This window comes from Procambarus clarkii, chromosome 90, assembly GCF_040958095.1.
Source record: "Procambarus clarkii isolate CNS0578487 chromosome 90, FALCON_Pclarkii_2.0, whole genome shotgun sequence".
Classification (NCBI taxonomy): Eukaryota; Metazoa; Arthropoda; class Malacostraca; order Decapoda; family Cambaridae; genus Procambarus; species Procambarus clarkii.
The window spans coordinates 8625599-8640534 of NC_091239.1; the positions used below are offsets into that span (position 1 = coordinate 8625599).

General features: G+C 37.6%; 1 protein-coding gene across 5 annotated transcripts in view; it reads left to right on the top strand.

The window, feature by feature from the left end:
* The window catches only part of LOC138349465 (beta-1,4-mannosyltransferase egh-like), an 84460-nt gene extending 69796 nt beyond the window's left edge, over positions 1-14664 (top strand). For 4 of the 5 annotated variants that reach the window (XM_069318272.1, XM_069318270.1, XM_069318271.1 and 1 more), the window contains 6 exons: positions 5667-5884; positions 8090-8338; positions 9362-9562; positions 10709-10864; positions 12359-12577; positions 13491-14664. In XM_069318272.1, the coding sequence (XP_069174373.1) occupies positions 5672-5884; positions 8090-8338; positions 9362-9562; positions 10709-10864; positions 12359-12577; positions 13491-13856 (1404 nt within the window). In that variant the 5' untranslated portion in view covers positions 5667-5671 and the 3' untranslated portion in view covers positions 13857-14664. Of the gene's footprint in view, positions 1-790; positions 927-5666; positions 5885-8089; positions 8339-9361; positions 9563-10708; positions 10865-12358; positions 12578-13490 lie in introns of all 5 variants that reach the window. The other variant, XM_069318269.1, reaches the window with a different exon arrangement.
* The last annotated feature ends 272 nt before the right edge of the window (positions 14665-14936 follow it).

Consider the following 14936-nt stretch of genomic DNA (forward strand, 5'->3'; position numbering starts at 1 on the left):
AAGTAAAACAGAAACAAGCAACACTTAGTGGGCCAGCCAGAGGCTTAGGGCCCGCGCAGGAATATCCCTGCAAAAAAAATGTCCACAACAGTATAATATGGGTTTATGAAAGTGCCACTCATACTGTAAAAGAAAAAGGGGATGATAGTGGTAACGATTTCTTCGTTTTGAAATCAGATGCCACTTTTGTTTATAGTAGGGGGTTGACCTAAATAAATGAATGTACAGCATCCATCTGTTTTTTTTTTTTTTTTTTTTTTTATTTTTTAACTTAAATTTCTTCAATAATTTTTATTTTATATTAGAGACAGGGCCTTCTAGAGACAGGAGACGTTCTAGAATCGAGGGCAGTTACTGTATGTATTCAGACACTTTATGTATTCACACACATGTATTTGAGTGAGTTACACAATGGAATTAGGGATTTGATTCACTTCCTGTCCTTTCTCTGTTGCAAGTTTCTTGATATATATACCTCTTGAACAATATACTCTGAAGTACAATAGCATGAACTTTCCTCACTATTCCTAAACTGAATTTGAAGTCTTCATATTTGGTCCATTTTCAAAAATCAAGTACTGTACAGTACTTGGAAGCCTTACAGATTGATTTTGTGATGAAGTTCAAGAACTAGCAATGGTAGTAATCGGTGCACTACAGAATTGTGCATTTATTATGTACAGTAATTGAAAACATTAACTGTTAACTATGTTACTCAGGATAAATTAGTTTTTGGCAGCTTCAGGTTGCCCCAAAATACTTATTTGGAATAATGTTTTATTTTGTACAGTACTTTATACAGTAATTGTATTACTGTATTGTATGTGGTGTTGAATATTAGTGACAAACCAGCATGGTCCATGTAATACCAGAAGCAGCCGCATCAACAATAACACTGCCGAGCTTGAAAAGTACTTTGAGAAAAGGTGATGTGCTGCTGGTATTCAATGTCTCTCTTAATAACATTACTGTACTCTTAAGTTAGGAAGTCATGGGCTGATGATTGAATTTGAATCATGCTAGTTATCCACCTCTTGTGGTTTAAGTTGAAACATAAACAGTGAGGTGGAGTTAGTTGTATGTTTGGGATGTGCCGTAAAGTTGATGTTGCTTACACCACAAACAATGTGGTTTGTGCCAGTTTTATCTGTGAATGTTTAGTGGTGAAATGCAGGTGAACGAAGATTACATGATAGTTTGTTGCAGTAAAAAATTACCATTTAAGGTGAAGCAGAGTCAACACACTTGCCCTGATGCCAAGGGATAATTCTAATAATCTCAGTTGCAAACAATATCTAGAAAGTTTTACAAGAAAGATATTCGAATCATATTTATCACAGATGATATTAAACTAAAGTTTGAATATGAACAAAAATAAACGCAGTACAGCGTAGAAAAAATGTCTTGCCTTTTGCAGTGAAGGTCCAATTGTTTTTGTAATTGGAACAAGAAAATACTATAAAAGGGATGGAAGAGAAAAAGTACAAGATGTTATACGCTGTTCACACTGTCATGTGGTGGATATGTGGGCCTGCGGGCCGCTCCAAGCAACAGCCTGGTGGACCAAGCTCTCAGAAGTCAAGTCTGGCCTCAGGCCGGGTTTGGGGAGTAGAAGAACTCCCAGAATCCCATCAAGCAGGTATCATGGCCAAGACAAAAAAGCATTGAATATACCAATGGCTGCCGGTCGGCCAAGCGGACAGCACGCTGGACTTGTGATCCTGTGGTCCCGAGGTTGATCCCGGGCGCCGGCGAGAAACAATGGGCAGTTTCTTTCACCCTATGCTCCTGTTACCTAGCAGTAAAATAGGTACCTGGGTGTTAGTCAGCTGTCACGGGCTGCTTCCTGGGGGTGGAGGCCTGGTCGAGGACCGGGCCTCGGGGACACTAAAAAAGCCCCGAAATCATGTAAAGATAACCTCAAGATCTCAAGATAACCAAAAAAAAAAGTGACAGCAAATGCAAAGAGAAAAAAATATTAGTTTTGGTTTTGGGTCACTGGTGTGTGTAGACATGAGCAGAAAAGTAGCAAAGGGTGTGGAATTGCGAGGTACAAATGCGGTCAGTTTTGCATACAGTTATGGAATGGGTGGCAAGTGAGCCAAAAACTTTAATGGAAGGCAAATAGCAAGCGAATGCTTGGAAGTAGGTTATAGTTACGCACACTTTTATACCTTGGTGAATACCCTGGTGAATACCTTGGGGGGGAATACCTAGGGTAAATAACACAGTAACATGGAATGTTCCTGTAGTAGAAATTTAATTTTTTGAGGTGCAGAGTGAGGAGAATGGAGAATTAAATGATGAGCAATATAAGAGCAAAATGCCAGAATCCTGTTATTCCATAATCATCAAGAATTGAAAAAATAACTATTTTGTTATTTTTGGCCATGTTTCATAGCTAGAAACATGATTTGTAGATAGCCTATAGTTATCCCCAACACTTAAAATGATGGAGATCGTGCCACTTCACAAAGGAGGTAATAAAAATCAAACAGGCGAAGAAAATTAGACAGAGGGCACTATCATCACACATCATGAAAATATTTGAAGGAGTGTTTAGAAGTAAGGTTACAAAACACGCAGAATCACAACATCTGCTTGTTACTTGCTTGATGGGGTTCTGGGAGTTCTTCTACTCTCCAAGCCCGGCCCAAGGCCAGGCTGGCTTTACTTCTGAGAGCTTTGTTCAACAAGCTGTCAAATGAAGCAGTCCGCAGGCCCACATATCCACCACAGCCGGGTTGGTCCAGCACTTCTTGAAGAAAACTATCTAGTTTTATCTTGATCTCCACGGTTGTTTCGGCAATATTTCTTATACTCGCTGGGAGGATGTTGAACAACCATGTACCTCTGATGTTTATACAGTGTTCTCTGATTGTGCTTATGGCACCTGTGCTCTTCACGGGTTCTATTCTGCATTTCTTCCATATCATTCACTCCAGTACGTTGTTATTTTACTGTGTAGATTTGGGACCTGGCCCTCCAGTATTTTCCATGTGTATATTATTTGATCTCTCTCTTGTCTCCTTTCTAGTGAGTACATTTGGAGAGCTTTGAGAGAATCCCAATAATTTAGGTGCTTTATCACGTTTATGTATGCTGTATGTTCTCTGAACACCCTCTATTTCAGCAATCTCTCCTGCTCTGAAGAGGATAAGTGTGTACTGAGCAATACTCAAGACGGGACAGTACGAGTGATTTGTATAGTACAACCATTGTGAAGGAATCCCTGGATTTGAAAGTTCTCGTATTCCATCCTATCATTTTTCTGACTGATGCAATATTTGCTTGGTTATGCTCCCTAAACGTTAGGTCGTCAAACATCATTATTCCCAAATCCTTGACATGCTGCTATCCTCCTATGGGCACATCTGATTGTGCTTTGTCCCCTGTATTGTGTTTAATGTCCTCATTTTTACTGTACCCGAGTACCTGGAATTTATCACTGTTAAACATCATGTTGTTTGATGTTTGTAACATGATGTTAAACATCATGTCATCATATCATCTACATAACCCTAGGAAAATTGGGCTCAAAATAGAGCACTCCTGCCTCTGAGAATTGCTAGATCACTGTGACATGCCCTTGGATGCCATGGAAGATAAGAGAAGCACCGATACAATATACACAAGTTTTGCAAAAATTTGAACCAGTGTTACCATGGGTTATTTGCAAACAAAATGCACACCAAAGGAATTGCTGTCAAAGCAGGAAGCCAGATTTTTTAAATATTTTCTACCCTCTCACTCCCATCCTTGAGTTTAATAGTCTACACGGTACCCTGGGAGACTGAGTTTTGCTCAATTCTTCAGGGAACTGTGTAGAGTAAAAGTACTAGAGTAAGTACTAGAGTACTTACTCTAGTACTTTTTCTCCTTCTCATACTGGACATAAACAAGGACGCAAACTATAGGTCATATCATTCTTTGCAGTTGATGCTGGGATTTCACGAGTAGACAGTAGAAGGAAGGAAGGAAGAGTTGGGAGGAGATAGGGGAAGTGGGGTGAGAGGGAAGAGGGATAGAGGCATGTGAGAGAGGGAAGAGGGATAGGAGAGGGGAAGTGAAAGACCTGACAAACCTCTATATTGATGTTCAGTAAATCAGGTGCTCCAAAGATTACAGAAAATAACATGTTTAATTAATGAAAAGTCGCAGCTCCTGCGATATAGAAAAACATAAATATCGAAACGTAAAACCACACAAATTGGAGTTGAATCACATCTTGGAAGGAAAAAGCAATATACCTGTACTGTAAAAGATTTGGGAATAATCTTGTCTGATGACCTTACTTTTAAAGAACACATTAAAGTAACTGTCACAACTACAAGAAAAGTGACAGGTTGGATAACAGGAACTCTTCCAGACCAATGATACGGATTAAGACACTAATGTCCTTTAGGGCGGACTATTGCTGCACACTAACTGCCTCATTCAAAGCTGGAGAATGTGTGAAGATCTCTAACTGCCTGAATCCATTCAATATAACATCTAAGTTATTGGGACCATTTAAAATGTTAAAAAGCTGTATTCTGTAGAGTGCAGACAAGTGATGCATAATAATTTCCACTTGAAAAATATTGCAGGAGATATGGCAGGAAGGGCAAAATAGCTTTGTTGAAAAGCAGATATGCAGTAAGTACACTGAGAGACTATTCTTTCAACATGAAAGGCTCAAGTCTTTTTCAGCACTCTCCCTCTAAACATAAGAGGCATAACTAGCTGATCTCTCATTGTACTCAAACAGGAAATTGATAAACACACACATCAACTAGGTTGTGATTCATATGTCAGGCTGCGAGCCACATGCATCTAACACCCGGGTTGACCAGACCACCAACCAGGAAGCCTGGTCAAAGAATGGGCCATGAGGACGTTGATCTCTGGGCCCACCACATGGTGGCAAGAATAGCGCAGAGATGAATATCGGTGAGAGGCATAGTACTGTAAGAAGGGTACAATATATGAAATTAATGTAAGGGTTGAAAAAATAAAGCTGGGAAAGCATAAATGATTTAGGTGTGCTGTATGTTGTATAGATAAATGTTATTGAAAGTTTAAGTGCAGAAAAGTGATGAGAGAGAGAGAGGAAAAAGAAAAAATATAGGTTGGAAGATAGAGAATTATGTGGGTGTATGGAGCATCAGTGTAGAATGCATTTGAAGTGGGTAGAGAGAAGAGTACTTGGAGGAGAAACTGTGGTCTTACTTCATCCATTGAATAACTAACCTTACGTGCAGAAACATTTTGATAAACAATGTAACGTTTTCAATGGGAACTCCACATTAAAAGCCTTACATTTTACTTAGACAAAGTTATGATGTTGTTCATTTATTGTGTATAAAGAAAAATAGACGGTTGATTTAGTTATTTACAATAGGAAAAGTAATGATGGGAAAAAGGAAGAGCTTGTATATGTACTGCATTAGATAATTTGAAAACAAGATTTTTACAATAATGAGATACGTTTATCATAGCTTCTCTGGGTATAATTACTTAGGAAATTGTTTGCCTGTTAATTTAATGTTTAAGGGAAATGGTGTGTTTTCTAAACTACAGTAATTGTTTTGTGATAAATTATTTTATATTATTCTACAATTTATAAATCATATTAAAGATTATTTCCAGTTGAAAGAATTTACTTAATGTGTGTGTTTCCCCAGGCACGATGGTGGTGAGTCGGTTGAGCTCGGCCTTCTCGGAGACTCTGCACCTCACCAAACATGTAGCCCATGTGTCTCTCTTCATCACAGTGGTGCTGCTTTTTGAAGTGGGAGCAGGGGGCTTGTGGGGAGACCCTCCCACTTCTGTATCATATCCTCCTCTAGTCACCCTTCTCTTCCAGCTCCTCAGACTACTCCCTTTATTGGCGTTGCCTCAGGTACTGTTTGTCCTCCACTCACATGCATCAAGAGCAGTTTTGAGTGAGTGTTGTTACTGGCCTGTATTGGCTAGACCTTACTATGTGTACTGTTGACCCCTTGCACGTAATCTCACGCCACTACCTCTAGGGTGGCAAGTTTCAATTATGTTTATAGCCGTAAACGGCTATAAGCCGTATAGCCGTATATAGAGTATGTATATAGCCGCATTATAGCCGTATAGATGTAAATAATGAGGTGTATTGCAGGTTCTAGCACTGAAAGTCATAGTTTTCACATTTGCAGCCATAATTTAACTAGGTACAGCATTTTTGTAATTGTGAATGCTCCTTCCACCATTACGGCTCTCATTGCTCTCCTTAGACATAGAGTAATATGAATGCAATGTTGTTTGAACCCCAGCATGTCAGTTCAAGGGGTCTATAGATGTTACACTGTGTACTGTAGATTGATCACTTTGCACTGCAGAATTTGTTCTCACTGCAAACACTATAGTTTTGTGGCTTGTTAGTAAATGTTAAGTATTTAGTCCAAAACTTTAATAATTTGGGGCAATAATCCCTGTAATCTTCTGTTTAATTATATATACAAGGTCAACAAGTATGACACTTGCATGTTAAACTTTCAGAGATTATTAAACTTCATTATTAAGTTTACACATAATTGGCAAAAGCGGTGATTGAATACTCTATGTAGGCCTATAATATAATATAATATACTGTCTGAACACCTTTATTGCATGTAAATAAGTTTTGATTAGTGAAGTGATTGAGTACTCTATGTAGGCCTATAATATAATATAATATACTGTCTGAACACCTTTATTGCATGTAAATAAGTTTCTGGCCTAAAGTGCGAGGAAGTGTCTTGAAACCCACTCCTTTACTGTTTTTCTGTCTTGTAATGTTGTAAAGAAATAGAATTTAACATTGGTGGGAAATGCCAAAATCTGATTTGACAAAAATTGCCTTGATTATTGTACCAGAATAACCTAATCAATAGCAATCAAATAAAAATAATAGTTGAAATTTGCTCAAGTGACTAGGTTTAGTCCATTTCATCTATATACTGTACATAGATGTATAATAACCATTAATTATATAAGAACTGGGTGATGACTAAAATGAACACACATTAATCACGTTACCCTGGGAAGCTACATTTATTTACTTATGTATGTACAAGAAGTTACATTGGGTTGTGAGAACATAATATCGGTGTTCATACACTCTTGCAAAGGCACTAAGACGGATAGCGTTTTGGGCCGAAGGTGATGATTTGTGATGATATTCATATTGTAAGGGTTAAGAGTTCAGTTGAACTTCTGAAAACAGGGAAAAGTAGTTAATGCAGGCGGTGAGTCAGAATAACGTGGCTAAAGTAAGTTGACCAGACCACACACTAGAAGGTGAAGGGATGCCGACGTTTCGGTCCGTCCTGGACCATTCTCAAGTCGATCGACTTAAGAATGGTCCAGGATGGACCGAAACGTCGTCGTCCCTTCACCTTCTAGTGTGTGGTCTGGTCAACAAAAGTAGTTAATATTTTCTTTAACATTTTTATCCATTTAATGCTTTTTAATGACAGTTTGGAAAATCATGACCTTGTCTTACAGATGCCTCACATCTACCTGCAAACTTCCACAAAAAAAATCTTTGAATGTGGTAAGCTGATGAAGAGTATCATTCTTAACCCACATGTAAAGGGGTCAACATAAATACCCTTATGCAGATCTGAAAGCCTATTAATGTGCATGTATACAAGTACAATTGTATTTAATGTCGCTCTGTCAAACTGTATATGTAAGAGTTGAATGTTTTAGTTTTAGGGATGGACTAGTAAAGTGCTAAGGAATCCATTGAGTATATTAAGGTCCTATTTATTCTATATTGAATTTGATTTTAATCTCTCTCTCGCCACGCACATAATATATATTAGAGTAAGTGAAGTATTATAGTTGTATTTAAGCCTTACATGGCTCCAATGGCTATCTTTGATTACCTCTTGTGCTCAATTTGCCATATGGAAATTGTTAATTTTTTTACATTAGTTTTGTTAATTATTTGTTGTCATACACACACCACTGTTGGACTTTTAAATTGCCAAACTATTTAAGGGTTAATGATGGTTATGACAAATATGTATTGAAGCATTTTTAATAGAATGTAAATTTTCATACGATACTTTTCTTTTGTTTTTTCCAGGCCGTTTTTAACCTCTTGGGTCTTATATGCTTTAATGCCTTTCCTGAACGTGCCAAGCTGAAAGGCTCACCTCTTCTGGCACCTTTTCTCTGCCTCAGAGTGGTAACGCGAGGCGACTATCCTGACCTTGTTAGGCAGAATGTCAACCGCAATCTTACAACGTGCCTGAGGGTTGGCTTGGAGAAGTTCATGATTGAGGTTGTCACAGACAAGAAGATTGATTTACCTGAAAATCAGAGAGTTAGACAGGTGTGTACTTGTTACTTGGTCACTGTTCGTGATCTTTAAGCCTTGCAATGTGTATAAGATAAGCAAGCATTATTTATATGTACACCCACACATAGACAAAAATCTAAACAAGTTTTTTGTTTTCTATATTGTTAATGCCCATGCTCAGGGTATAGGAGAAATGTCGCCCCAAAATTGACACTTTTTAAGATGAATGTTTATTTGAGTGCTTTAATACCGATTGGGAATGCTGTGTACCCTGCAGGCGTTTCGAATGTTGCAAAGTAGCTAAAGCATCTTAGGGTGGTATGTATACCATAAGTCAAATTTTTTTAAGATGTATCCATTTCAAGGGCAAAGAAGGATATATGCAAGAATGTGGTTGTGTAGATTTAGATATGTTTTAATATACTGTATATTTTTTCTATCATCTCATGATATTTTTCCACACATTCTTGGCATTATAAAGGTTACTTGCGCAGTGACCTTCGGAGACACTTCAACCAGGACTTTCAGAATTACTGTAACCTATTCTTCTCAATTGTAATTGCTCATCTCATTTATCACAACTCGTATACAGTAATATTACTACAGTACTATCGTGTAACCGGTCGGCCGAGCGGACAGCACGCTGGACTTGTGATCCTGTGGTCCTGGGTTCGATCCCAGGCGCCGGCGAGAAACAATGGGCAGAGTTTCTTTCACCCTATGCCCCTATTACCTAGCAGTAAAATAGGTACCTGGGTGTTAGTCAGCTGTCACAAGGTGCTTCCTGGGGGTGGAGGCCTGGTCGAGGACCGGGCCGCGGGGACACTAAAGCCCCGAAATCATCTCAAGATAACCTCAAGATATCATTGTCATACAGTGAATTTGAAGCTTTCAGTTGTGCAAATACAAACCAAAATAAAAATGCTAAAGAGGAATAGTACAATGAAACAACAAGAATGTGATATACCCATACCTTTGGGGATGGCTTTCGATCCCAGAGTGTTCTGTATTTTCTCGGACAGGAATTGACACCTATATTTTATTCTTTAATTACAGGTGGTGGTCCCCTCCAGTTACCGTCCAAAGAGTGGGGCATTGTTCAAAGCCCGAGCTCTACAATATTGCCTAGAGGAAGATGTCAATATTTTGCTTGACACCGACTGGATTGTCCATCTTGATGAGGAAACGTTGGTGACTGATTCTGCCATCCGGGGAATTCTCAATTTTGTAATTGAGGGCAGACATCAGTTTGGTCAGGTTGGTAATCTTTGTCTTAACTTTGAATCGATGCCATTTGCTAAAAAAATTATTTAAGTTAATTTAATTTGAGAGCATATTGAGTTAAGAGGAATATGACACAATCATATTCAATGGCAGCATGGTCTTGAATGTTGAAGTATTTGTATGTACTGTACGTATATGGATTTATTTTGACTAGTTTGATGTCTCCCTTATATATATCATTATATACAGTAGACCCTAGAAAATGGTGTTATATAAATGTATGTTTAATGAATTAAAATGTGGGGAAAAATATCATTGGATTATGTTACCAGACATGACAAAATTGTACATATCCAAAATTTGTATTACTTTAAAAACTTGCTGAAGAAAATAACCTAGGTGGTGACTGAGGAATGTTAGTACTGTGGTAGAGGTATGCTAGTAGTGGTATGTTGTAGTTTTTGCTTGGATGGTTATTGGGATGTTGAAGACGAGTATGTTTGTTGGCTGATGTCGAATGTGTGATGACACTTTGATTCTTAAGTCTTTTCACATCATTTATATGCTGAATACTTGTGTAGTGTGGAACATGGATTCCCTCCATGCCCATAATGAAGATATTAATACCATATTATTGTACTGTTAAGGTATTATATGGAAGGCTCATGTAATCCTTAGTTTCTCTTCTCGCTCACCACACTACTTCTGCTTGGCATTTCTCTCTGCTTTACTTGTGTTTATGTTGTGGTTACTGTCTCTAGTGCTGTAGCAGGGAGAGGAAGTCTCCCGCCAAACACACACCGAAACTACGACGTTGGTACAACGTTCGAACAAGTTTTAACACCTAACCAGTTATAGCAACCAATATAGTAAGTTGTAACAACGTTCTAATACGTCATAAACACGTTAAGCCAAGATGTAACAACTTTATTGCAAGTTGTAAAAAGCAGAAAATAGAGACAGTTTCGGTTTGTGTTTCCAGGGCTAGCACATACTCTCCTGGGATGTTCTTCACTTCAAGATACAACTGGAAATATTACTTTGGAATAACGAGAAGACCCTCGACACAATTCGTGTCCAAGCCACTTGATCGGGGCCTTTGGGTAAATAGTTATTTTACTAATCTATGCATTATATAATTATTAGTTCATTTTGTAATATTTATTTTATATTTGGCAGGGGTTGATTACATATGCAAATGAAAACATACAAAATTGGTTCACCACTCTGGCCGACAGCTTTAGAGTGTCGGATGATATGGGGAAACTCAGGTTCCAGTTCAAGGTGTTTCACAAACCGCTCTTTGGTTGGAAAGGATCCTACGTTGTCACACAGGTAGATACAATATTTATTATAGTTTTAAAACAATAATTGCTCTTCAAATTTGTTGTTCAATGTAACAGAAGAAAGTTAGTGTTTGTGAAAATCTATACATTATTTGGATTAGTAACAGTACTTTATGTACTGTAGGCAAGTGTTATGGCCGGGAAGTGAAATGGTAAAATGTAATATTAAACCTGGACTGCTGGGGCCAGATTCACGAAAGCACTTACGAACGTGTCCATCTTTCCTCAATCTTTGACGGCTTTAGTTACATTTATTAAACAGTTTACAAGCACGAAAACTTCCCATTCAACTGTTGTTGTTGTTATATACAGCCTCCTGGTGCTTCGGAGCTCATTAACTGTTTAATAATTGTAAACAAAGTCGTCAAAGATTGAAAAAAGATGTACAGGTTCGTAAGTGCTTTCGTGAATCTGGCCCCTGGTACCTGCACTACCAGACAAATGCTTCACTATTCTATGTCTAAGGTCCCCAAATAAACACAAAAGACTGCTTACAACTTAATCATCGATTTACATAAACACTTTCCAAACCAGCAAGTCGTTTACATTTTACAAATGATTCAGGTCCAAGATATGCTGGACATTTACTGGCCAATACTCATGAATTCACAGTGTGTTCCTTTACAATTTTTGTTCTTTAGCATCATTAAAGCTCAAACCTTATCAAAACATTTATAAATACCAACCCTGGTCATAATGGTAAGTAACGGGAGGACAAGGTGACAGTTACTTGCGAGTTTGTAAAATATTTCCGAGCATATTGTAATAGAACGCATTATGAAATCACAAGTGTTGGCCAGTAGCTGTGTAGCATTACCTGGACCTGAATCATGTGTAAAATGTAAACAATATATATACTGGCTGGTCTGGAAAGTTATGTAAATCAGTAATGAGTTTTATGAAGTTTATGACCGAATAATAAGACTGAAACTGTACAGCTAGATAAACAGTACATAGCTAACTGAAAGTACTTCAATTGCACTTGCAAAAATGCTCTCACAATGTTGGTGTGAAAATTATTAGTCGAACTTTGTGTGCAAACGGTATTGAAATATGTGCCTTGAGCAAGGCCAGACGTGGGTATGAAGCCTTGCACTTCTTTGTGATTGACTTCAAACTAAGGGGATGTCTAACAAGAAGTACAGTCTAATGATGAAAACCTCTTTGTTACTTGCCTCTAAACAGTACTTAAAAATATACATAATTGTTGTTAATTGTCAAGGAAAATGAATGGTAATGGACAATATCCCTTATATTGCTTTGTCTTCTGTCTTTACATTACTCGATAATAATCTAGGATGAACCAAAACTGTCATTCTGGTCCTGTTGTCATTTCTTTGTTTACAATTGTGGGTGGATATAAAATGAAAAAAACAAGTTTTGGTGATTTAAGATGTGTTAAAATGTCTACAATTTAAATTGATGTTGTGGATATTTTTAGCTGTAATGTTTACAATATAAATGTCTACACTACTCATTTCAGACTGGTGCTGAGCGACGTGTAACTTTTGACCACGGGCCTGATGGAAGTGTAGCCGAAGATAACTATTTTGGCATGGTAGCCCTTAGGGAAGGCTACTCGTTTGATTTTATTGAAGGAGAGATGTGGGAAAAGTCCCCATTTACTATATATGACTTTTTGCAACAACGGAAGAGATGGCTGCAAGGCATTCTCCTAGTGGTCCACAGTCCACACATACCGGTACGTAGAAACCATCACTTATTAAATTTGGCATTGTGTGAATCCCTTTTGCTGAAATGTTATATTTCAAGGGTTACTTTCAAATTTGATAATAACTAATAAATAACACAATATTTGTTTGTTCCTGGTGCCTTTGTTCGAGTGCCTATGGCTCAAAAACACAGTTTTGAAAATTGCTAATATTGTCTGCAAACATTGCTTTGATCTTTTCCTCAGACAACTTGTGGAAGATGTCTTGCTGATGCCTTAAAGCTGTCTTTTTTGAGGTGTCAAAGGAAAGTTTGAGGGAAATAATAACCATTTTCTGAATGTATTTTAAAGGCATAAGCAATCAGAAAATAACACTTGCTACCTCAGGAACAAAAAAGTATTGTTTATTTTAGTCCTTCTTTGGTGGTTTTTAATTCTTTTTAACTGTATGTTCAAGCTTGTGATATGGCAGAATAAACAAATAATGTAAAAATATCCAAAATCATGAAACTAAAATATATTTTCATATACTTGTACTGTTTAGGATGTGTATTATAAGAGTTAAAACCTGTAATTGACATATATGGGAATACAGTAACCAGTGGCAACTTTAAAATCTGGATAATATATCTCTCCAAACACTATGTAGATTCATGTGAATATAAGTGTTTTGAAAATGACCATTGTTTGGCTTTTAGTCTTAAAAATAATGTATCTAAAAAATAAAATTTTTATACACGCAATGAAATCATACTTTAAATGCTAACTTGCTTATAATAACATAACATTTTGCATTTGCAACAAAATCTTGTATAATAAAACTTGTTTAATCATACGGTGGGAGAAAGGATGTTTGTTACCGACTTAATTACAACATTAAATAATCGATGATGATGAAATATATTGGCATAGAGTTGGCAACTAATGTATCATTGGTTTACAGGTGAGCACAAAATGGCTTCTGGCAATCTCTCTCTACTCTTGGGTCACGATGCCGTTGGCTCTGGCATCTGTAATACTTAGCACCATATTTCCAGTTCCTGTTCCTGGTGTTCTTAATGTAATTGCGGCATTTGTTGGCGGTGTAAATTTTTACATGTACATATTTGGGGTGATAAAGTCATTCCGAGTCGACAGAGTTGGATGGTTACGGATGGCTATGTGCATGGCTGGTGCGCTCATAACAATGCCATTTAATTTCTTGGTTGAAAATATTGCTGTGATTCGTGGATTAGTTGGAAACAAGCACAAATTTTACATTGTCAACAAGTTGACAGGGGCTCCTGATAAAGTTGTTAATACAGTTTAAATCCAGTGGGCTTTGTCTGCCTAGTCATGTCAGCTTCCCGCCCTTTCCCTTCCCTTGCTGCGATTGACCACTACCTAGTGCCACGACACCAGGCCTTCTGACACTGTAAAGTAATGGTGTGTGTGTGTGTTGGCAGCAGCAGGTGCTCTTGACGGGGAAAGCAGTGATACAAGATAATTAAAATAAAAAGTAATTCAGCATGCAATGAAGTACACACACCGTTTTGATTAAAGCTTGGTGCATACGCTTCTTGTAGATGTACAGTATATACCAAATGCATCTTGTTGCATTAGTGTTGTGTGGGTTTCTTTATATGGACATAAACAAATACTTGTGCAGTATTCTCAAAATGTTTGCTTAAAATTTGGGATAATGATATGCCAAATAATATATATTTGGTTTAAGAGCCTTTCGTGCACATGTGACTTTTTGCTGATGGGATGTGGGGAAGTGCTGATATTTAAAATGAGTGAGTGCAAAAACATTGACAGGTTTGAATCTAATCATAAATGTGGTAAAGATATGATTACTAGTGCTCTATTTGAGGTGCTGCCAGTTAGTATTTGAAATATGCTCAGGGATGTGATCTTTGTAAAGTCCTGTAGCAATTTTGCAAGTGTGTGGACATGACGAGGTGCGAGTAGTATGTAGCAGTGGTAAACAACGAAAGCTTATAATCAGGCACAAATCAAAATAGAGTTGCTGAAGCAGAGTCGTCGTTGACCTTATGATTCTCATATACAGTATGTAGATATATATACATAATTTAATATATATATATATATATACACATACATATACACACACATACTACTAAAGCATAGACTGGTTATTCAATGCAAATAATAATTGCCAAATAAGGTGTGTGTTTGCACACGTTAGACCCCGTGCAGTGTCGGCATGTGATGGTGGAGCGCGCATGCTTTACCTATCCCCACCGTTGTGATACCATTCACTGCCAATGGAAAAATCTAATAACCAGCTGATATATAGGGCAGCAATATTTCCCAGTGCCAGGGCATTGTCTTCTGTCTTTCTCAACTTGCAATTTGTTCACATAGCAGATAGTTGAAAGCCAAT